Source organism: Candida theae, assembly GCF_024610275.1.
Source record: "Candida theae strain CBS 12239 chromosome Unknown scaffold34, whole genome shotgun sequence".
Lineage (NCBI taxonomy): Eukaryota > Fungi > Ascomycota > Pichiomycetes > Serinales > Debaryomycetaceae > Lodderomyces > Lodderomyces theae.
In genome coordinates, this window is record NW_026261393.1 from 14527 (window position 1) to 36882 (window position 22356).

A 22356-nucleotide genomic window follows, 5' to 3' on the forward strand; every position below is an offset into this window, starting at 1 on the left:
GTATTGTATGCCGTGATTATATAATGGAAAAACTTTTGGATTGATGATGTTTGAGTAGACAACTGCTTTTCCTTCTTTAAAGAGATTCATATGTGAGTAATCCCACCCAAATGTAGTTCGTAATTTACCCAAAAGACCGTACAATATGGTGGGTTTCAGACCAAGGAGATGACCTCCCCTGTAGTTTAATGTGCGACTAGCCAAAGGGAAGGGTTCTCTGGTCATAATGTTGAATAACTGACATATAACGAAAACCAATGCTTTAGCTTTATCTGAATCAAACTCCACTAACTTATTATTGAAAATGAAGTAAATTTGGTGTTTAAAGTGGGCTCTAAATTCAATCTCCCAACGGAGTTCCAAAATAACGCGGAGTGGTGTTTTCCCTTTCCCTCACTGTGAGTTAATGGTTATTGGAGGAGCAACGAATCTTCCTTCTTGTGGGACGTATAGTGGTTGCATACCCATTATGTCGTGAATTATTGGTTATAATTAGCAATTAGATACTTTCGAATAGAGGAAATGTTACCTCTTTAAATATCAGCATATTTATTCGTAACCCTAAATACCGGGCAGCGCCTGGTATTACTGAAAACCTTGGTTACGAAAGAGAAATGCATACACATACCATTAAAGGTTGCAAAAAAAAGCACAAAAATAGTTGCTTTGTTCATTAGAACAAAACTTTAATGTTTTTCTTTTTTTTTTCCTTTATGTGCCTCAGATCGCAGCAAAATACAGGATGAAGTGAAAGGTTTTGTGTTGTGTGATGATTTCTCAATGCGGTAATGTTTGAGGGTTGAGATATCTCTTCTTTCGTGACGAGAAGGCACCTAGCAAATTTCATTGTTGTATTATTGCCGATAAGTGAACCCCTCTGAAAGTAATGGTATCCCGTAGTTAACTTTGCGTTTCTCGTAATCGTCGTAATACGGAAGTTGTTTGTTTTTGCAGAACAAGCTATTGCTTGAGAAAAGAAGCCCCGAGCGAGTCACCTACAAGTGCGGGGAGGGGGGTCGAGGAGAAGGAGAGTTAAGTGGGAGACTGTATTACAATAAATAGGGTATGGCTTACATATCACAAGCCGGGTATAATGTATGTATAAATTTGTTTATTCATTTAGTTGGGTTGTTTATTATAGTGTTTGTTTGATAGTGGCACCAATGTTAGTGCTAGTTTCCGGTAATATTCCCTTGATCTTCCAACAGCATTCTCAGTGAACAAAAATTTCCTTTCTCTGTCGACTTGACGTTGTCGATTCTTTGCGTGGTTTTGCCACTCTGCACTACCAAAAATCTCATCAAATCTTGACGAGACATAATTTTCCCCTCTACTAATAAAAGTCACAGCTTTAGTAGTCATTCCCCGACATTTTTGCAGCTTTTCATTGCACTGAGAGCGACACCCCAAAGTCTGGAAATACAACATCTCCAGACGCACAGCATACTCATTTAGCACTTCATCCTGCAATGAGTTCGTCTTCTAACAGCCGCACTAGTCAACTGACAATGGCGCTTTTGGAAGCCAAGATTGGACAATTGACAAATCAATTCAACAGGATTGAGAGTGACCGTGTTACTCCGTTGGAACGCGAGATATCGATGTTGAGGCAGTTGCTTGATTTCCAAAACACAAAGTTGGACAAAGTGACGTCCTTATTGACGGACTTGATTACCCAGGTGATGCCCAGGAGGAATAAAATTCCGAGCGAAGATGACGTGGTGATGAGTTTGAGGACTAATGGTGCATCATCCCCTGAGCTGGATGATGATGATGAATCCATGTTGCGGTCCATACGAGCTTTTCAAGAGAGTATCAATGTAAGTGATCTACAGCGACACAACAACGTGCAACAGCAAATACACCAACACATGGGTAATTTGCAAGCGCAGCAGTTGCACCAGAATCACCAGCCTGTGATTGACCACAACAGAGTTTCAATGCACCGCATGCCGAACCAACAACAACAACAACAACAACAACAACAACAACACCAACATCAGCACCAGAACCAGAGTCAAGATCCTGCTTCGGTACATCTTGCAAGAACTATAAGTAGTAGTATGGATCCCGAGTTACAGCATGTGTCCTCCGTTTTGTCAGAAAACATACTTTCTAGGCAAGTAAGTCAAGACAATCAATTATCTCGTCGATTGAATCATTCGCAGGAAGACATAGCTTTGAAACAAAAGTCCAAGTCAAGAAAGAGGAAAAGAGGAGAGACCAACGATGCAGAAAACACACTGCGCAGTGACACGCGCATGTCATCAAAAGTCGACCAAGGTGGAGACTCTACACCTCAAGATAAAATCCACATTGAATTTATTCACCATCCAAGTACAGTGCGTGAAATTTATGATGAATTTTACAAGGGTATCAAGGGCCAAGAGCCGCTTTGCGAATTAGACGAAAAATACGGCAAGCTTAAATGGAGAGGAAATTCTAGATCTAAAGATAGCAAAAGGTATCAAAGACGGAAACGATTATGTGAAGCAATAAAGAGAGGAAGTCAAAAGTACAATAAACTGGACGACGAGATGATTGAGTATTTCGAAACGTTTCGCAAGAATAAATCCCTTACCTGGCTCATGAATGGCAATATACCCGAGGAACTAGCAGAATAATTCAGTTAGTTGATTTTGTATGTGACAATGCAAGTAGCTTCGTGGAAAAGTAGATCTTCTATTTCGTTCTTTGGAATTAGCACTGCAGACCCTTTTTCAACCGCATAGAGCTCAGATAGAGTAAAACAGCTTCATTTGTAGATCCATCTTTCTCATCGTTCTTTTTTGGTTATTCGTGTATGACATAAAGAACTTCCAAGGTCTTTATATCTACAATATGGGTAAGTGTCCATTTACTCAGTGGCAACAGAATAAGAGACATTTTTTGCAACAACATATTGTCTAGAAGTCGCACACAGACCTTCTCGATCAGTAATCATACACATAGTGCCAATTTTCTTTCTTTTTTTTCTTTCTTTTTTTCTTTTTTTTCCTTTTTTTCCATTGGATTCCATAGGAGTTCCACAGAGCTACCACATTGACTTTTGCTGCGACATTCTTTTAACCAAAAGTCCATGACGTTCGCTGTGGGACAAAGAAGACACAAACAAAAAATTTTCAACCTTTCAATATATATAGAACATAAAAAAAAAAAAAGTTTTCCATACATCCTTTTTCCTTAAGTAGCTTGCCTGTACTTTTCTTTGAAGGAGGTTTACATATCATCAATTATCAACACTGCATAAAAGAATAACGATGTTGTCCGCTAGAAGTTCGATGAGAAACATTGCTCGTCAATTACCAACCGCTAGCAGGTTTGCTGCTGTACGTGCGCAATCCACCGCAGCTGCACCAACCGGTCCAGTTATTGGTATCGATTTGGGTACCACCAACTCAGCCGTTGCTGTTATGGAAGGTAAGACTCCAAAGATTTTAGAAAACTCGGAAGGTGGAAGAACCACTCCTTCCATTGTTGCCTTCACCAAGGATGGCGAAAGATTGGTTGGTATCCCAGCTAAACGTCAAGCTGTTGTTAACCCAGAAAACACTTTGTTTGCCACCAAGCGTTTGATTGGTCGTAGATACGACGATAAAGAAGTTCAAAGAGATCTCAACCAAGTTCCTTACAAGATCATCAAGCACGGAAATGGCGATGCTTGGTTGGAAGCAAGGGGTGAACAATATTCACCACAACAAATTGGTGGTTTCATTTTGAACAAGATGAAGGAAACTGCTGAGTCTGCTTTGGGTAAAAAGATCAACAGTGCTGTTGTCACTTGTCCAGCTTACTTTAACGATGCTCAAAGACAAGCTACCAAAGATGCTGGTAAGATTGTTGGATTAAACGTTTTGAGAGTTGTTAACGAGCCTACTGCCGCTGCTTTGGCTTACGGTTTGGAAAAGAAGGATGGTGAAGTCGTTGCTGTATTCGATTTGGGTGGTGGTACTTTCGATATCTCCATCTTGGATATTGGTGCTGGTGTCTTCGAAGTTAAGTCAACCAATGGTGACACTCATTTGGGTGGTGAAGATTTCGATATTGCATTGGTTAGAAACATTGTTGAAACTTTCAAGAAGGAAACTGGTATTGACTTGGAAAAGGATAGAATGGCCATCCAACGTATCAGAGAAGCCGCTGAAAAGGCCAAGATTGAATTGTCATCAACTGTCTCCACCGATATCAACTTGCCATTCATCACTGCTGACGCATCTGGTCCAAAGCACATTAACCAAAAAATCACCAGAGCTCAATTTGAACAATTGGTTGAACCATTGATCAAAAAGACTATTGAACCATGTAAGAAGGCATTGAAGGATGCCGGTTTGTCCACTTCAGACATTTCTGAAGTTATCTTGGTTGGTGGTATGTCAAGAATGCCAAAGGTTGTTGAAACTGTCAAGTCCATTTTCGGCAAACAACCATCCAAGGCTGTTAACCCAGATGAGGCTGTTGCTTTGGGTGCTGCTATTCAAGGTGGTATCTTGGCAGGTGAAGTCAAGGATGTTGTCTTGTTGGACGTCACTCCATTATCCTTGGGTATTGAAACCATGGGTGGTGTCTTTGCTAGATTGATTTCGAGAAACACTACCATCCCAGCCAAGAAGTCACAAATCTTCTCCACTGCATCTGCTGGACAAACCTCGGTTGAAATCAGAGTCTTCCAAGGTGAAAGAGAATTGACTAGAGACAACAAATTGATTGGTAACTTTACCTTGTCTGGTATTCCACCAGCACCAAAGGGTGTTCCACAAATTGAAGTCACCTTTGACATTGATACCGATGGTATCATCAAGGTTTCTGCTCGTGACAAGGCTTCCAACAAGGATGCTTCCATCACTGTTGCCGGATCATCTGGTTTATCTGATGCTGAAATCGAAAAGATGGTTAACGATGCTGAGAAATACGCTGAATCCGATAAATCCAAGAGGGAAGCTATTGAGGCTGCCAACAGAGCCGATCAATTGTGTAACGATACCGAAAACTCATTGAATGAGCACAAGGAGAAATTGTCAACTGAAGCTGTCGACAAGGTTAAGGAGCAAATTGAAAAATTGAGAGAAATCGTCTTGAAAGCACAAGCTGGAGAAGAAGTCATTGCTGAAGACTTGAAGTCCAAGACTGAAGAATTGCAAACTGCTGCTATTGACCTTTTCAAGGACTTGTACAAAGACGGTGGTGAACAATCATCATCTGAAGAAAAGAAGGATTAAGTGAATTGAAAAGAACCAAGACTGCAATATAGATTTTTTTCTAAAGTCTATATTGTATCTAACTCAATTACGATGATTTATACGTTAACTGAACTTCTTTGCTCAGAGCGTATTGTTCCTTCTTTTACAAAGAGAGTTGTATGTTTTGCTACACCATTGCTGACCTTGAACCAATTCCATTGTACATAGTTTTCAAGTTTCTTCAAAGGTGAGCATTTTTATGTATATATATATATATATGTGTATATATATACTACGTTTGTTGAAATACAGTATTGATAAGTATAAAACTATACATTCGTAGGATTGTGTGTCTGAGGGTTAGTTTTGACGTGGTTTGGTGATTCCATCATGGATGAAGTAGTAGACAATTGTTCCGTCGTCGTTGATTAATGCAATTGTTATCCGATCCACTCGACCTTTTCCATTCATTGTTTTGTCAACTGGTTTCCAAATGGAGTCGGAGTTGTTCCCAGATAATGATTTGGTTTCCGTTGAAGGGACTTTGGAAAAAGTGCTAGGCTGTTGATCATTATGTTCATTGGTATCACTTGTGGTATTTAGTTTGACACTCTTCTCCTCCTTCAGCTCTTTCGTAAACAGCTTTATCTCTTCAAACCACGAGTTTATTTCTTTAACACTCAACTTGTCTTGTTCATTCAATCGTGTGCATACTACCCATTCACGTTTGGCGTCAGCATCAGTGGACACCAATTTTGCTGGCGGTAGCCCACTTAGAATGTAATCATTGTGTACATCAACTTGAGTCCATAGGTTGTAGTGTATGAGGTTTAGTCGCACTTGATCAGTAGGCGATGTTGTGAAGGGTAGAGTTGTCATGTGCTTTGCGTTTGACAAGACAGATTTGCAGGCTAACAGTTTGTAATTATTTTTTGAGCTCTTCGCAGAATTTAAAAAATCGGAGATACACACCCGTGTCACGTGCACCGATTATTGTTCATTAACCAAGAGTAGGTGATGAATTGCTTGTCGGTAATGCGAATGGTACACGACCCACGTGTCTGATAAGTTGAACCAATTTCCACCTCATAAGATCACAATGTGTGTGCTTATCAATTCTAGTGATGTTTCCGTCAAATATGCATTGGTGGTGATGTCACCACAACACTGCAATATAATAGTGATAAGAGTGGCCTCTATTGTTGTTTTTGTTGTTGTTGTTGTTGTTGTTGGGAGAGGGGGGGGTTATGAAGAACGGCAAGTTTACCCTCTTTTGTTGTCTAACTTCATTGGTACTGGATTTAATGCAAAATGAGCTAAAACAGAACAAAAGAACAAAAGAAAAGAACAAGGAAAAAGAAATACAATAGACCAATATTAAGAAGAACATACAATTTGAGGGGGGGGGTGGGACCGGAAATAAGAAGAAAGCTATTTAAATACCTTACACGGAAGCTAAAACTAGCAGACATATTGCCAAAGATAGATAAAATTGGGTTCGATTATGTTACTAATTAATGTCCCTTTCTTGGAATTGATTACTTTAAATATCGTTCTCTCGTAAATGTGAATTCTTTGGTGAAGAATTTTTTTTTTTTTTTTTCTTTTCTTTTTTTGACTCTGGAATTGTTGAGTCTATACGAGAAGTATACAGATGGGGAATGCACCAAGCTCAGCACCCCTTCGAGACGTCTGTTCAACCTGCAACCCGCCAATGTCCGTCATTGCAAATGTGCGGGAAACTCGAGACACATATTGCGCCACATCGACAATCATCAAAATGTGTGTAAAAATTTAGATCAAATTGTTTTGGCGTCGATCTACACACGAGACACACTCATAACCACTTTGTTGTAGTTTATGCAAGTCCCATGAGATCATAGTGCTTTCTGCGCTGTTGCTTTCAACACCGGACGTGCATAAGTTCTTTCTTATCTGTGCCGTTTCATCTTCTCCTTTAGAATGATGGGTTTACTGCATTCTTTACCTAGTGTCCCCCCACTCTCCTCTCCATTTACGAGAAAGGGGGACGCAAAATATAATATTAAATAAAATAAAATAAAATAAAGGGAGACGCTTTTATTGTAATCAAGATTAGTCAACATGCATATATAAAGATATCCTGCACTGAGACGCCTAATTGGGATTCTCATTCGCAGATACGAAATTATTTCATTCTAGAATGCGGAAACAAGGAGAAAGGGGGATCAACAGAATTGGTACAGCTCCACTTGCATGCATGAAAGTGCCACTTGGACACTCCAATGCATACAGAGCGCGCAAACAAGGATGCGAGATGTGATTTGACATCATCAATTATTATAGCGACGATCATCGTGTGGGGAATTACAAGCTCGCTACCGAGGTTCTATACATTGCAAATGGCAATCACTGTGCTTCTAATAATCAACTGTGCCATTTTTAAGTGAAGTTATTCTCTCAAGTTACCTCCATCATATCAACCTGCGCTCCACTTTTACTCGTAGCTTCGACACAGGAACATGCATACTTGATGGTCCACTACAGTAGTTTCGGGACAAAAACCCACCGGTGCCACAATTACTGAAATCGACTTTATCCGTGGAAATTGGCTCTTCATTTTTCAAGATATTTCCACAACCCCCAATCCCAAATGTGTAAGGAGCCAGAATGGATGGCGAGGCGGTGCGTACGCAAGATCCCCCCCCCCCGCATGCAGAGCACAAACAGTGAAGTTATTATTGGTCAAAATGGACAAGCGGTGTGCATATAAGGGGCACTAATATTGATTTTGTGAATGGTTTGATCCGCATTAGTTTTCGTTGATTGAAAAACCACAATGTCGAATCAATTACAAATTGAATCTATATTTGAAGGAGATTTATGACTGGGATTGGAGTGTTCAGGAAACAGCCTAATGTTTGTTTACTGAGGTGCTTAAACTGGATTGTTGTGTTATAGGCACAAGGCTTGATTAAACTCTACGAGATACTAGACAAACCATTGGGACCGGCTTGAAAACCGGTTGCTATTGTTTGCATCTTTTGTTGAATGCTCATCGTCAGACCATAATATAGGACGAGTTACATATTTCCTCACCGACATCAGTGGCTTAGTTTGTTTTTGAAAAATAGTCCACCACCTTGACTTTTGCTCTTCTCAAACCCGAGCCGCTTCGTTTCTTTTTTTCTTTTTTTTTTCACACAGAACATCCCGGTTGTTCCAGGATAGGGAGTACTATTCATACAACTGCAAATTACAACCACTTATCTCACGTATTCTTTGATTCTGATGTTCTTCTTCATTTGATTTCTTGTTTTGTGTGCTGAAACAAAAAATAAAAAAAGAAAAATATTTTTCAAACACAAAACAATTCCCTCAGTAAACGGTTTCGTTGAACAAAAACAATTTTACTATTGTTGTCTTTTTCCACCAGTCTTCCGATGTTATGGGTTAGGGAAAACGGGACAAATGGTGATAACAATAGGATAACCAGCAAGGATAATAAAAAGAAAAAGGTTTCACAGAATGACTTCTTTTACGGCACCGATATTTTCAGCGTTGTGGTGCTGATATTAAGATTACATAGGAGAGCGCTTAATTTCGGATCAAGAAATAATTATCGGCATCTTCACACTCAATTTTACACAATAACTGTTCTGAATCAGACTTTGACGTTGTTCTTGTCGCTGTTCACCCTGTAGCATCTAAAATGAAGGAAGGATATATAAAATCCTAACCATTTCCTCACAAATTACATTCAAGCCTTTTGCTTTTTTTGTTTTTTGTTTTGCCTTTTCATAAATCAGACCACTTTCTGCATCAAGCCAAATATACATAATTTAACTAGAGGACACTAGTAACGGCCACACTCAACAATAGGAAACCAAGCAGGAAGCATTGATTGACATACACATCCTACAATAGGAAACAATACTCAACCGACCGTTTTATTATTCTGAACGGCATTTGATTTCAAAACACTGCATTAAAAATCCCACTCGTTTATTAAAGTTAGCGGCTTCATTACATACACTGATTTTAGACGATACATTGCACTCCACGGTTAAGGATAAGACGCCGTCAAGTTCAATCACGTTACAGAAACAGACACAGACACAGACAAACATACGTGTGCCATTTTATTGAAAAATTTATAAAAGTACACTCTGTCCCCCCCCCTCTCCCACTTTTGAGAAATGACTACGTCAATCCTTTCGAGAAGTGACGACACTTCATTATACACGGTCCCAACTAAGACAACAATCACCTCAACCGCACAATATTCGGAAAAAGAAGACCCTATATTGAGAATTCCCATTGCGTTAAGTGATAACTTGGCCTACAATATGCAAACAGCATACCATTTGACTCGACAAGAGACAAATTTGTCCTTGGAGCAATACAACTTGGAAACCCCTGATCGATATCTTATTAGACAACAGTTTACAAGGAACGAGATTGAGTTGTTGAGATACACTTGGAACAAGATGTTGTTGGAGGAGAACAAGTCTTCTCGGAATATGCCAGGTGGGTTTAATGCCACTCCACGACAAAAGACAACATCACTGATGGCATCGTCACTATTTTGTCGTCAATTGTACTCGAATTTATTAACGCTTGCTCCAGAGTTGGAACTTCTATGGCCATCGTTAAAGCATCAAGCAGTGAGTTTTGCTCAAGTTATGCAAATGGCAATTGCAAATCTAGAAGATTTGTCAATATTGGATCCATTTTTTGAAAAGTTGGGTAAGAGCCATGCAAGGATATTTGGGATTGAGCCTCCAGCATATGAAATCATGGGTGAAGCATTGATACAGACTTTTAATGAACGATTTGGATCTAGATTCACCATTGAGTTGGAGGTTTTATGGATAAAGTTGTTTTTGTACATGGCTAATTCCATTCTACAATTTGGATTAGATCCAGTGCTTCGATTACACAGGACAGAAAGCAGGCAATCTTCAGTGTCGACTAATACGAATACTCAACCAGCAGACAGCATTTTTGCTTCTGAGGTTGATTTGAATTCGGTATTGGATAGGAAATCGACAAATGCGACATCAGTGGGCGAGTTTGGACAGCCGCCCAAGATTGAAGCCAAGGGTAAAAGTCGATTCAGAAGTCATCGTGGAAGTATAACTTACTATGGAGATTCGGAATCGATATTGGAAAAGAATAAACTCAAACAACAGCAACAACAACAAACACCGAAGAAGCCTGGAAGGTTGAACAGACTCAAGAAGAAGGGGGACTGTGTGATTATGTAGCTTTGAGTGGTGGTGGATAGAAGATATATAGAGGTTTAGAAGAAATTGGATAGAAGTTGCGAATTGTATGAGCATGTCAAGTGCATGCAACGCGTAAATATTTCGTGTAATAATTTCCTTTTTTTTAGTTATATTACACAAATACAGAAAATTCTCCTCCGTAACGTAGTCAATGAACACGCGCCACCTACTTTGCCTACTGCCTGCCCCTTTCATACAGTTATGAGACTGAATAAGCTCTTCTCGATAAGAAGAAATCTTGTCGAAATGTAGACTAAGCTGTATTATTTCGTTTCGAGAAAGAGGTAAATTGAAATGACTTTTTTGCATAGTTGTATTGTGATTTCCTAATTGGGTTTAATTATTCACGCACACTTGAAAAAAAAAAAAATAAAATTTAAAAATAAAAATAAAAATAAAATATAAATATGAAAAGAGGGTGAGCGGAGGGGTTGGAATGCTCATTGGTTTAGTGACTACTAGTAAAGAAAAATAGTCACGGGGTTACACCCATTAGACATCAACACTAGTAGAGCTCGAATGTAGAAGGTAGAGGTAGTCGTTATATCGAGTTTTTTTTCACAATTTTATTTATTTCAAATTTTATACATCACGTCTCTATATTATTATTTTTGTCTCTTTGCCGAAGCATAATTCTTTTTTTTTTATTTTTTTTATTTTTTTATTTTATTTTTTTTTTTGAATTCAATTCCTTTGAGGTTTTTCTTTTTTTTGACAACCAAGGTAATACATACATATTCACTTCCATTTTACCTTGTCTTTCTCCCACCCACTTTGTTCAGCATCGAATCTCACATCAATTCAGTATCAACACCTAAAGTAACTTAAAGAAGCACCCCCTTTCATTCTGTTCTTTTGCAGAAACTTACTTTAATTTGAGCACTCCCCGTCCCCCCTCCCCCATCCACCACAGCTGCACATACAACCTTCAACTTTCCTAATTCCCTACAACTAGCCAACAACAACCTAAAGAACGTTACATAGTCTAACCTATAACCTTTGCTTGGATCTGCATCGTTTTACTTTTAGTCATGTCCAATTCACAAGCATCGCCCGACTTTGACGAGTTCTTTTCTGAAAACAATTTCTACTCAGCACCCACCAACAATAGCTCCAATCATATCAATAAACTTCGAAGTTCAATTCAAATACCAAACTCTATAAGCTCAAGAAGTATCAAGGATGGGTTAAGAGTGGATAACGAGGCGTTGACTCAAAAACTACCTCAGTCCACCAGTCGAACTTCAATCATCAAATCTTCGCCTAGTTTGAAAGCCTTGGAGAGCATTTTAAATGAAAAGAGTAAAAAATGGTCACCTCCTACGCTAGCCGAGCAAGTCACTGAAGAAGAAGAGGAAAATGAAGGAGAGGAATCTGGTGTTGATGATAATGAAGAGGATGATGAACTGGAGCACGCACAACACACAGATCCCTTGGATATCAGAAGCAAGTACAATCTCCTGGAAAAGCGCCCTCAAAAGATGACTTCGCCAGCTAGTTTCAAGAAACACAATGCTACCCTGGAGACAGTCAATTCCATGCAATCCTTTGAGACCGCAGAGGAATCAATCAGAGACGACCATCATATTTCCACCACTAGGCATAGTGATAAGCGTTCGTCGAAAGTCTCACACAATGCCAAGTCATCAATTTCAACCATTAGCGGGAGTGGGTATAGCACTGACGATACACCTATTTTGGGTCAACCACCTACATTTCAAAATTTCACTCCACACAATTTTGAGTCTCCTCAGTTAAAGGTCATCGAGACAGGTGCTCGACGAGGACTGGGATCCAAAGACGACACGTTGATAAATGATACCACAGAGTCACATATGAATGATATCACCGAGGAGACTGTCAGTGTCGACTTGCCGCCTTCAACCGAGCACACAATTTCTCAATATGCCGGAAACGAGGCTAAGGAGAGAAATAAAAAACACCAACATAAATTTTCAGACACCAGGGATAACAAGTTTGATAAATTGTCCTCCAACTCATTTACAACCGCAAATTCACACACTGCTGCAAGCGGAGATCTATATCATCACCAACCCAATACCAATAGTGGTCAAAGTTTCAAAAGCTCGTTTGCTCCGTTATCCAAGCCGGCGATTCCACCACAAAATAATAATAATAATAATAATAATAATAGTCAGCAAAAGAAATTTTCAGCACCAGCTTACAGCAGCACAAGAAATCAGGATTCAAGTTCTACAAAATTGGAACATCGGGACTTGGACCCTACTATGAAGTATGAGTCCTACAATAACAGCAAAACCAATTCAAAAGAGTTAAACAAAGGCGATACTACCAAATCAACTAGCATGTTGTCTGTCTTGAGTCCAACAGAGCAAGTCTTAAATAAGGAAAGAAAGAAGAGTGCTATACCCAAGCAAAACCAACAAGACTTAGAACCTCAAATGCCTAGTTCACCACAAAGACCATCGCGTATGCGTTCAAACTCCACTTTTTCATTGAATTTTGCAAAGAAAGCATCTCGTGATGATAGCAAGTTACAGTTACTGCACAAGAGAAGTTCAACAATGGACGAATTGAATAACGTATCTCATTCCAATGGAAAGGAAGCTGCAGCCGAGAAAAAGAAGTTCAGCTTCAAATCACTTTTCAAATCAAAGTCCAAGAGTCATGATTTGAGTAAATCACAAGAAACTGCGGATGCACGTGCACCCAAACCAGCAGGAAAGTCGTATTCAACAACCAATATTCCATTGTATAAAGAAGAGCCATCCACTACAAAGAATCAAAGTAGCACAGACTTACTGCTTCCGCCTTTGACAAAGACTAAATCTAACATCTCCATAATGAGTGTGTTTAAGAAGAACAAGTCATTTGATCAATTGAATACCTTGGGCAAGAAGAAGACCGGGGAGTCAGATATTTCAGACGGGAAGGATAAACCTGAGGGCAAGGTCCATTCAGAAGACAGGTCCAACGCGAAAGAATCCGCAGTTGATCGTGCCCAAAAGCAAGATCCTGTTGATGACTTGTATGACTCGCCAGTGTTGCTTGATGAAAGGTTTGGACCACCACAACCGGGTAATACACAGATTGCAAGACCTGGATCCATAAACTTTATCCGCGAAGTTAGTGATAGTAATGTCGCATTTGACTCAACAAATCGTCCTGCTGAAAGCAGTGATGATAGTTTAGATAAGTTTGAAGATGCCGATGAGGTTGTGGAGGATAATGAAGATGATAATGACGAAGACGGCGATTACGATGGTGCTGATAACTTGTCATTCGACCCATCTGTGGATGAAAAATTTGATGTGTATGACTTCGAAAATTTACTGGCAAATCCTCCTGTGCAAAGAATGCCAAATCACCAACAAGGCGAGGAGATTACGTTGATTCCACCTTTAATCAAGGATACCCAATTTGGGTCGCCTTTCAAGGTGGATTATAAAAGCTCGCCTGAGAGCAAGAGACCTACTCAAGTGTTGGATCGCAATGCATCATTTGCTAACTCAAACGACAACAGAAGATTTCCAACATCGTTTTCACCTTCCAACTCACCTGTTCCAAATAGATACCCTAGTCGCAAGGAGGACAAGAGCCATCAATTGTTGGGAGAGGCATTGTTCCCGAGATCGCTCAGTGCGCATGAGGTTGAAAGTATAGTGTCGTTGGAGAGGTCTAGATCCTTGAAGTCAATTAAATCGAATAAGCGGAGCTCGTTTGTCAACTACGACGGAAGTGATGATAATATTGTGCACTACAGTGGTCCTACTTTGTCACCTCATAGCACGAGTGGGATTACCAGATCAAGTTCAATATTGAAAAATTCTGCAAGTAAAACTAGCAACTTGAATAAGGAAATCGAGCCTAACTCGATTGATGCATACGTGTTGGATCATGTTTATGACGAGGGAGTACCAAACTCGAGTTCGTTATATTCGCAACCATCAGGCGGCTCATTTCTCAAATCGCAATCTCCGTCGTCTCCACGTGTTGATGAGAATTCGTTACAGAACTTGTTGGATAACTCAGAATATAACGAGTTTTTGGAGTTTAGTGACTTTATTGATGTTGATAACTTGAATTTTAACTATTCTCCGTCAGTTAGGGCCGGGTCAGCGTCGGCAAGTCCACGCCCAGAAGCCATGAGCTCAAAATATGATGTCAATGAAAGGTTGAGAAATGAAGCAAGCTCGAATGTCCTAGGCGAAGGAATGGTTGATGACGGTTCGAAGGTGAATACTCCAGGCATTCACGTTGATGTGGATTCTGATGATACTGACAAAGAGGAGGCGAATATCAGTAGGACATTATCTCCACCCGTTTTGCAAATTGACACAGTTGAGTTTCCCAACAGCGGGACTAGCCATGCCTCGCCAATTCCTATTGTTGCAGAATCGAGGACTCATTCTCCTTCTCCACTTTCCATGAATACTGCCGAATCTCCCAAAACCAGCGTCGAGGTTGTTGATGGGTTTGAAAATTATAGAAAATTTAATGAAGAGACTTTGCCAGCTGCACATGATGATACAACTTTGGATGTCAGCGAGGATGATGATCATGCCACTGGGAGTGGTGGAGCGTTATTAAATACCGAATCACATCGCGGAGAGGCGAATCACCGCTCAGTGCATGAAGCAGAAAAAGAAGCTGACAGTGACGGGGTTGATGACGAGACAGAAGTGATAAAAAGCTCACCAATTTTGGACAGTGCATATAGGAGCACGAAAAAGGGAAGATCCAACAATAAGAATAGACCCATCTCCATGTCATTTAAGGGGTTGGACAAGCCTTCGTTTTCGGGTAAAATTGCGCAACATGATTTGAGAAGCAGCGATTCCCATCAATCGTTTACGATATCATTCCACGATGACCTGTCTTCGGTTGGAGGAGGATTTGGAACAAGCAGCGATGAAGAGGAGGAAGAGGAGGAGGAAGAGGAAGAGGAAGAGGAACCTACGATACGTGGTAATGTAGGATTGGGCTTGATTGATGGCGAACAAAGTCAAGAGTACAGTGAACATGAAAAGGAGAATCTAATACCACATAATGGAGGTGCTCAAGGTGGAATTAGGCAGCAACATAAGCAACAAGAGAAGATTCAAGTGGCGTCGCAACAATATTCCGGTCAAACTAGAAATACAACACCACCATCAAAGTCAAGGTCTAAGTTTGGCACTGAGAACAACAATCAGAACAAATCAATTGAACTATCCAATGCGTCGAATTCACCTGATTTCACATTACCGTTGCCGCCGCCTCCATTTGGCACCAAGTTTAGTCACAATAAAATTCCATCCATTTCAGATCAATCGTCGGCGGGCTCATCTCCAAGGTCATTCACATCAATGTTGAGTAGGTGGAAACGAGGAGGAAACAACAGCAACACTAGTAACAATGCAAACACGGAGAGTGCTTTCAATATCTTGGCACCTCGCGTTGCACCTCCGCCTCCGGTTCCTGCTAAACAATCTGGTGTCCGATTCAGTTCCAGAATTATTCTTTATGATACATACAATGATGAGGAGTATGATCGACATCCTGACACTGCCACTTGTAATCAATTGACTCCGTTATTGGCACAGCAGATTAAGGAGGAGATGAATATGATTAAGAGTGAAATGGAAGTTCACGTGGAGAGTCGTTGTTATACGCAATTCTTTTAGAAGTGGGGAAGAGAATGGACAGAGGCGTGGGGTGGATGACACGGTGTGGGTGCTGATTTATAGTACGGTTAGCGAAGTTGCCAATGAAGCTTCTTGGTTTATATTTATTACTGATAGGCTTAAAATTTAATGCATTTATATATAAATCTAATTGGACTGAACAATGATCTGAAGTTCTGAATAATTGTTGACTGCTCATAGAACAATATACTCTTGCAATTTCAGTCATCTAGTTAACTAAATTTAATTGGCATCGTAGCAGCAGCAATGGACAAAAAGGATCACCGGATCGAATTATCCACCGGCATATTTACTGTTGCTGTTGCTTGGCATGTGTCTCCTTAGCACTTTTGAAAATGACATCCAAAACATTATTATCGGTCTTGTCGATATGAGCCACAACATAATCGGTCTGTTCCAAATCAACAATAACGTATCCTTGTAAATCGGGCCTGTAATCGACACATGTGGTGTCGGCCCATTCTGCGTCGTCATAGTCGCGTAGTGAGACTGTGGGTGGGGTCGTGTTGTCGTTTGTGTATGGGGGGTATTTCTGATTCATGGGGCTGCTCTTTCTGTGTATTTGGAATGGAGGAGAGGGGTGAGGCGTGGACAGAAGGTTGCGAAAATCCTTTGATGAGATGTTGCAATTGTTGAGAATTTGGGAAAGATTTGATGGATGCGGCAAATGTGTAGTTTCACTACCATATACAACGCATAAGCAGAAGCAGAAAAAAAAAATAAAAAAAACTCCATCACAGTTGAGATGAGTGGCACACAACAGTACTGTTGATAACTCCAGCTAATACACACATATATAGATTCCACAATGCAGCTGAAAATAGTAGTCCCTGGTCAATACATAACGCCCACGTACAATCTCGTACAAGACAAGAAACAGTCACAACAGAGCGAACTGGTCAAGTATCTTGCTGGAACTGGTACCGTGGTCAATCCAATTGAAGTCGATGGAAGAGTTTTACCAGTAATATGTGCAACTATTGTAGGGAAGACACAATTTATCAAGGCCAATAAAGATGAACAGCAAGATGGGGAAGAAAATCAGGCAAGTGACAAAGAAAGAAGTGGGTCGGAATTGACGTATCTTGTCAATGTTGTACCTACCAGCACCAACGAAAATAGCGAAGGCAGTCTATCTAATCCTACATCATCAGTCTCAAATACCACTTCTATAAACCTTCCTCAGGAGAACGACATCGTCTTGGTGCGGATCACGCGAATTTCTCAAAAACAAGCAAATTGCGAAATCATTGCCCTTGAGTCGAGGTCGAAACCAGATGGAACGCAATTGGGTCAAAATACAGAATCAAGTGGGAGTGGGAATGCGAATGCGAATGCGAATGGCGGCAACATCCTAGCTGACTCTGGCGCAGGATCCAACGGAGCTACAGCGCAAGCATCACTCCCCCACGGAGGCGGATCGCAACACAATCACAACTTACAAACCGTCGCGTCGTCAGCCTCAACTACGCACCAGGCAACCATTTATGACTTGGGTGAGAACTACCGTGGTATCATTCGAGCTTCCGATATCAGATCGACTGAGCGAGACAAATGTGTAGTGGGCCAATGCTTTAAGCCCGGTGATGTTGTTCGGTGTATGATTATTAGCTTGGGTGATGGTCAAAATTATTATTGTTCAACTGCGAGAAATGATTTGGGAGTTGTGTTGGCTAAGCTGGTAGGTGGCGCTGGTGGGCTTATGTATCCTGTTGATTGGCAGAATATGATTGATTTGGATACTGGGGTTGTTGAGAAAAGAAAGAATGCCAATCCTTTTATTGTTTGAGCACCACACACATATAGAGATATGATTAGATACAAACATACATATGTACAAAGGTTATAATTTGAGTGTACTTCTAATTCTAAATCTAATGCAAATGCAAATTAACTCTCCTTCTCTTTCCCATTTCAAATGTTATCGACAGGATGGGTCAACTCTTCATCAACACCTCTTAAATCAACCTCACTAAGACCAACACAAGCACCAAATTTCTCAAACCGTTCAAAATACTTTTGCTTTTTGGACTCGGCAATCTCAATCATCTTTGGCCAGTACTTGTCGTGTTCATAAATAAAATTGACGTCACCTTGAAAATCTTTATCCAATTGTGATTTTGGTACATAATTGATAAATGGTTGGTCGAAAACCAATTTCTCTCTAGTCAAGGGGTCAATGAAGGGATGAATAATTTTTAAAAAAGTCCATCCCAACCACGGAATATTTGTTAACAAGGCTTTACCCAATCTTTCAGGATAATGGGTTTGCAAGATATGCAAAACTTGTCTCCCTATTCCAACAGGGGGGATTTTACCACCTTGGGTGCCCACTGGATGGGGTTTGAAATCAATTAACAAAGCCAATGAATCTTGACCTGAGGGCATATAGTCAATGACTTTTTCCAACATGTAGACCAAGTGTTGTACTTGTCGTTGACTAGTTTTGGTGTTTTGACGACCTGGTTTTAAATACAAGCAAGGTCTAGAGTCGTTGTCGTAACCCAAAATCACTTCTTTACCAGTTTCATTTTCAGGACTGGTCAACTCACCATTGACAATGTTGTCTTTATCCAAAATGTGGTCAACACCAAATTCTCTCCTCCAAGCCAAAGTCAACTCAATACGATCTATAGCTTCGTCAACATGCCATTTGGTTGCTCTCAAGTATCTCAAAAAGCATTCTCTAGTCAACCATGATTTCTCTTCAATGGTTAATGGCGATGTGGAGGAAGTAGTGGATGCTGTCTTGTGTTTGTGATGCTCTTCAGAGTCAGCAATAAGTAAATCTGGATTTTGGAAATGTTTCAATACTTGCAAGTACTTGGATTTCTCCTCCTCAGTCAACTTGCGTTCTTGAGGAATATGTGAGCCTGGGGATGGGGAATCAAAGGGAGTATATCGTGATGGACCAAGGGTGATCAGATCCTTTGACTTTGATTTACCATTGCTGCTGCTGCTGCTGCTGTTGTTGTTGTTGTCATTTTGACCATAGACTGTGCTGGTCGATGAGTCAGGAGAAGAAATGGCTTTCAATGAAGATGTTTCTGACGTTGAGGGAGTATTTGAGCTTGAATTTGAGCCAGTTACCTTCAGTTTCAACTTACTAAACATTTCCAAGTGTGTTGCTTTGTGTGTGCGAGATAATGGAGGGGCAGATTGATGAAGACGTTGCTGTTGCTGTTGCTGTTGTTGTTGTTGTTGTTGTTGCAGTTTGCCCTTGACTTCGAAACTTCTTTGAAATCTGATATTCTATCTGTGATATTAAAAGGCAACAGACTTTAGCAGTAAATGGGTTTGTTGCAGTTCTAGTAAAGGGGAAAGAAAGACAATCAATGTGGACAGGAGAAGAAGAAGAAGAAGAAGAAGAAGAAGAAGAAAAGACTTGAAACAAAAATTTTATATTACACATATTTTGGTTTTAACACATTTTATCTCTAGTCAGATACGTATATAAATATATATATATATATATAAACACTTTCTATCTGTTTGTATCTATTTTACTACTACACTTTCCTTTCCTTAGTCACACCATCTGTGTGGTATTACTTACTACTACAGAGTATCCCAATGCTCAATCAAATATATATCAAAGTATGAGTACTAACCATTGCGAAAGTTCAAATGCCGAATACAAACTAAAAGAAGAAGAAGAAAAAAAAGAGAAAGAGAGAAATTTGTACAGTGACACGTCTCTCTTCGGATTTAACTTTTTTTCTTTTGTACTTTTTTATAAACTTCTTTCCGTTCATCGGAGTTAAAGTGCATTTAATATCCGAACTCCCGAATTTCGGATTTAACAATTGTACACTCCAACACTACCACTTCAATCTACTAGTCTTCATACACACACACATTCATTCATTCATTCATTTTGGTTGCAAAATATTGATGATATGATAGGAATTTACTGTAAGCTACATCTTACTAAGATCAAACAAATCTCTTCAAAACCTCTAACTATTCGAAATATAATGTGTATGCAAAACTAATAAATAACTAATCCCGATATAAATGTCTACCCCACCAACATATCATCCACCAATCTATCGTATTTCCAACTACGAGAGATATCCATTGGCAAATCCACATCCTTATCAATACTGTTTTTATCAACATCCCACTTATCCAACTCTTGCAAGTACTGACAGATGGGAGATGTATACCACCTGCCTCCATTCCAAGTAAACCATCCCAAATGTCCTCCAACGGTTGTACTAACCATGGTCAAATACGGATTCAACTTGATCTCTGAATAAGGTAAGGATCTAGATCCAGTCACAGGGTCGTCCTTAGAGCTTACAATCAAAGTGGGGACTCTAACCTTCATCAATCGTTGTATTGGTGAAGCCAAGCGGTAATACTCACTAGCTGAATTCAAACCAAATAATCGGCTTGTAAAATAATCATCAAAATCATCTAAAAACTTCAATTGAAATTTGGTGGGATCCGACTTGTATTGCTTAACCACTTCGTGTGACTGACTCATTAATTCACCTTGACGTTGCAACAACTTGACCAAGTTTTGACACATTGTTGGTGAATAAACCTGATTTCCAATTATACTTTCTCTCAAATGATATGCAGAATCAGGGAAATCCCATGGGGTTCCAAATAACGCCGATCCTTTAATTTGTGGTGCAACCGCATCAGCTTCTTGACCCAAGTAATTGGCAATTATAGCACCACCCAAGGAGAACCCCATCAAGTAAATACGCTTATGGGGCCATTTCTTGAGCACAAACTCGTTGATCAAATAACGCAAATCATTGGTCCATAACCCATTGTATAATTGAGGACTGGTTATTGTGTGCCATGCACATCCACGTGAATTCAACACTATGGCATCGAAGTCGTATGGATCTTCAACTGCTTGCTCCAAAACTGCTCGAACATAAGCCTCGTAGGATCCACCTGATAATCCATGTAACACGATAACCAAAGGCTTTTCATCTGAATCAGTAATGAATTCTTGTTCGGGATTCTTAAACTCAGTTCTGGGTGGTAGTTTATCGCTTTGGTTCACTGGTTTATACTGTAAATGATTTGCATCGTGTTGGAAATTAGCTTCATTAAATGCATAATCTATCGCAACGGTTGATAATCCTTCCCATTGGTCATACTTTAATTTCTCACCAGTAGGTAAGGTGTATGGTTTATCTTCAATGGTTAAAATTTGCCTCTTGTAGTAAATTTGATGAACCTTTTCAAATTTGGGAATGGCCGCGTATGCCGTTTGAGTATGTCCAGATGATAAAACAGGATTGATATAAAATGAATATCCTGGCGCAAATTCAGCAATCTTGTCTTTGAGGATATCTGGTACAGTAGTAGTTGAAGAAGACTCCAAAGTGGATGCAGTTTCATTTGTAGAAGCTGTGGACGTACTGTCCTGTTGCTGCTGTTGCTGCTGTTGTTGCTGTTGTTGCTGTTGTCTCTTGGTAAATCTGATTGGCTTTCTAGCGAGATGATTCTCCACCCTAGATAAGAAAAAGCCGGAACCGTACATCTCTCTTACTTCAGTCTGGTTATTCTAGCAGTATATGTTCCTCGCCTACTGAGGCGAAAGAGAGTTTTGGAAATGTTGCTCTTCTTATATTTGAAGCCCTCATTATTGTCCCATTTGATGAGATTTCCGAATTTTGTTTTATTTTTATCTTTATTTTTTTTTCTTGTACCGAAATTAGCCGAGGAACAACTAAATATAGAAGCATTCCGTGTCTTTCTTTGGCGAGATAGGATGTAGAAATGCGTCTCTTAGATTACATCTGGCAAAGTGATGTGTGTAGTCGATGCCTGCATCTGAGAGACGTTGCACCTGCTTATCCAATCTGTTGCAACCACAAGACATTTTAAACGGGGGAAGCACTGATTGGCGTTATCAGCGCATCAGTATGCGTGGAGAACGTATTTGCTTGTCAACTAAACACTAGCGCATTTTTCCACTATCTCTCAGGAGCAGGTTTAATCAATCAAGACAAGAAGAAATGGTGTCCATATGTCTTCGGTAAATGAGGTAGTGTGTACTTAGTGTATACATGGTAGCATATCCCAATAAGTTCATTAAATGTCCTTTTTGGGATGGTGTGTATTATGTAATCATTCCATGTTACATTACATAATAAGTAATACTTGCTACTCCTTCTGTTATCAGTCATTCATTCAACTGTTGGAGACACATAGTTTTGATGCTACCAATATCTGGGATACAACCTCACATAACAAAATAATAAATCT

The 22356-nt window shown here is 39.9% G+C and overlaps 9 protein-coding genes across 9 annotated transcripts; 5 read left to right on the forward strand and 4 right to left on the reverse strand. All coding sequences in view use genetic code 12, as the record gives it.

Moving 5' to 3' along the window:
- Positions 1-1065: 1065 nt before the first annotated feature.
- On the forward strand, positions 1066-2624 carry KGF57_001656 (uncharacterized protein; the record flags this gene model as incomplete). Its single annotated transcript, XM_051750884.1, has 2 exons — positions 1066-1095; positions 1398-2624. The coding sequence occupies 2 exons, from the start codon at positions 1066-1068 to the stop codon at positions 2622-2624; spliced, it is 1257 nt and encodes a 418-aa protein (XP_051609804.1).
- A 636-nt stretch (positions 2625-3260) lies between these two features.
- On the forward strand, positions 3261-5216 carry SSC1 (Hsp70 family ATPase; the record flags this gene model as incomplete). Its single annotated transcript, XM_051750885.1, has 1 exon — positions 3261-5216. The coding sequence occupies one exon, from the start codon at positions 3261-3263 to the stop codon at positions 5214-5216; it is 1956 nt and encodes a 651-aa protein (XP_051609805.1).
- Positions 5217-5537: 321 nt separating this feature from the next.
- On the reverse strand, positions 5538-6056 carry SEN15 (Sen15p; the record flags this gene model as incomplete). Its single annotated transcript, XM_051750886.1, has 1 exon — positions 5538-6056. One exon carries the CDS (start codon positions 6054-6056, stop codon positions 5538-5540), a length of 519 nt encoding a protein of 172 aa, XP_051609806.1.
- A 3299-nt stretch (positions 6057-9355) lies between these two features.
- KGF57_001659 (uncharacterized protein) lies at positions 9356-10426 on the forward strand (the record flags this gene model as incomplete). The annotated part of the gene is made up of 1 exon (XM_051750887.1): positions 9356-10426. The coding sequence occupies one exon, from the start codon at positions 9356-9358 to the stop codon at positions 10424-10426; it is 1071 nt and encodes a 356-aa protein (XP_051609807.1).
- Positions 10427-11478: 1052 nt separating this feature from the next.
- Positions 11479-16095, forward strand: BNI4 (Bni4p; the record flags this gene model as incomplete). Its single annotated transcript, XM_051750889.1, has 1 exon — positions 11479-16095. The coding sequence occupies one exon, from the start codon at positions 11479-11481 to the stop codon at positions 16093-16095; it is 4617 nt and encodes a 1538-aa protein (XP_051609808.1).
- Positions 16096-16405: 310 nt separating this feature from the next.
- Positions 16406-16657, reverse strand: KGF57_001661 (uncharacterized protein; the record flags this gene model as incomplete). The annotated part of the gene is made up of 1 exon (XM_051750890.1): positions 16406-16657. One exon carries the CDS (start codon positions 16655-16657, stop codon positions 16406-16408), a length of 252 nt encoding a protein of 83 aa, XP_051609809.1.
- Positions 16658-16924: 267 nt separating this feature from the next.
- Positions 16925-17905, forward strand: KGF57_001662 (exosome non-catalytic core subunit; the record flags this gene model as incomplete). The annotated part of the gene is made up of 1 exon (XM_051750891.1): positions 16925-17905. One exon carries the CDS (start codon positions 16925-16927, stop codon positions 17903-17905), a length of 981 nt encoding a protein of 326 aa, XP_051609810.1.
- Positions 17906-18030: 125 nt separating this feature from the next.
- Positions 18031-19730, reverse strand: PDR16 (phosphatidylinositol transporter; the record flags this gene model as incomplete). Its single annotated transcript, XM_051750892.1, has 2 exons — positions 18031-19368; positions 19728-19730. 2 exons carry the CDS (start codon positions 19728-19730, stop codon positions 18031-18033), a joined length of 1341 nt encoding a protein of 446 aa, XP_051609811.1.
- A 407-nt stretch (positions 19731-20137) lies between these two features.
- Positions 20138-21628, reverse strand: KGF57_001664 (putative carboxylic ester hydrolase; the record flags this gene model as incomplete). The annotated part of the gene is made up of 1 exon (XM_051750893.1): positions 20138-21628. The coding sequence occupies one exon, from the start codon at positions 21626-21628 to the stop codon at positions 20138-20140; it is 1491 nt and encodes a 496-aa protein (XP_051609812.1).
- Positions 21629-22356: the final 728 nt, after the last annotated feature.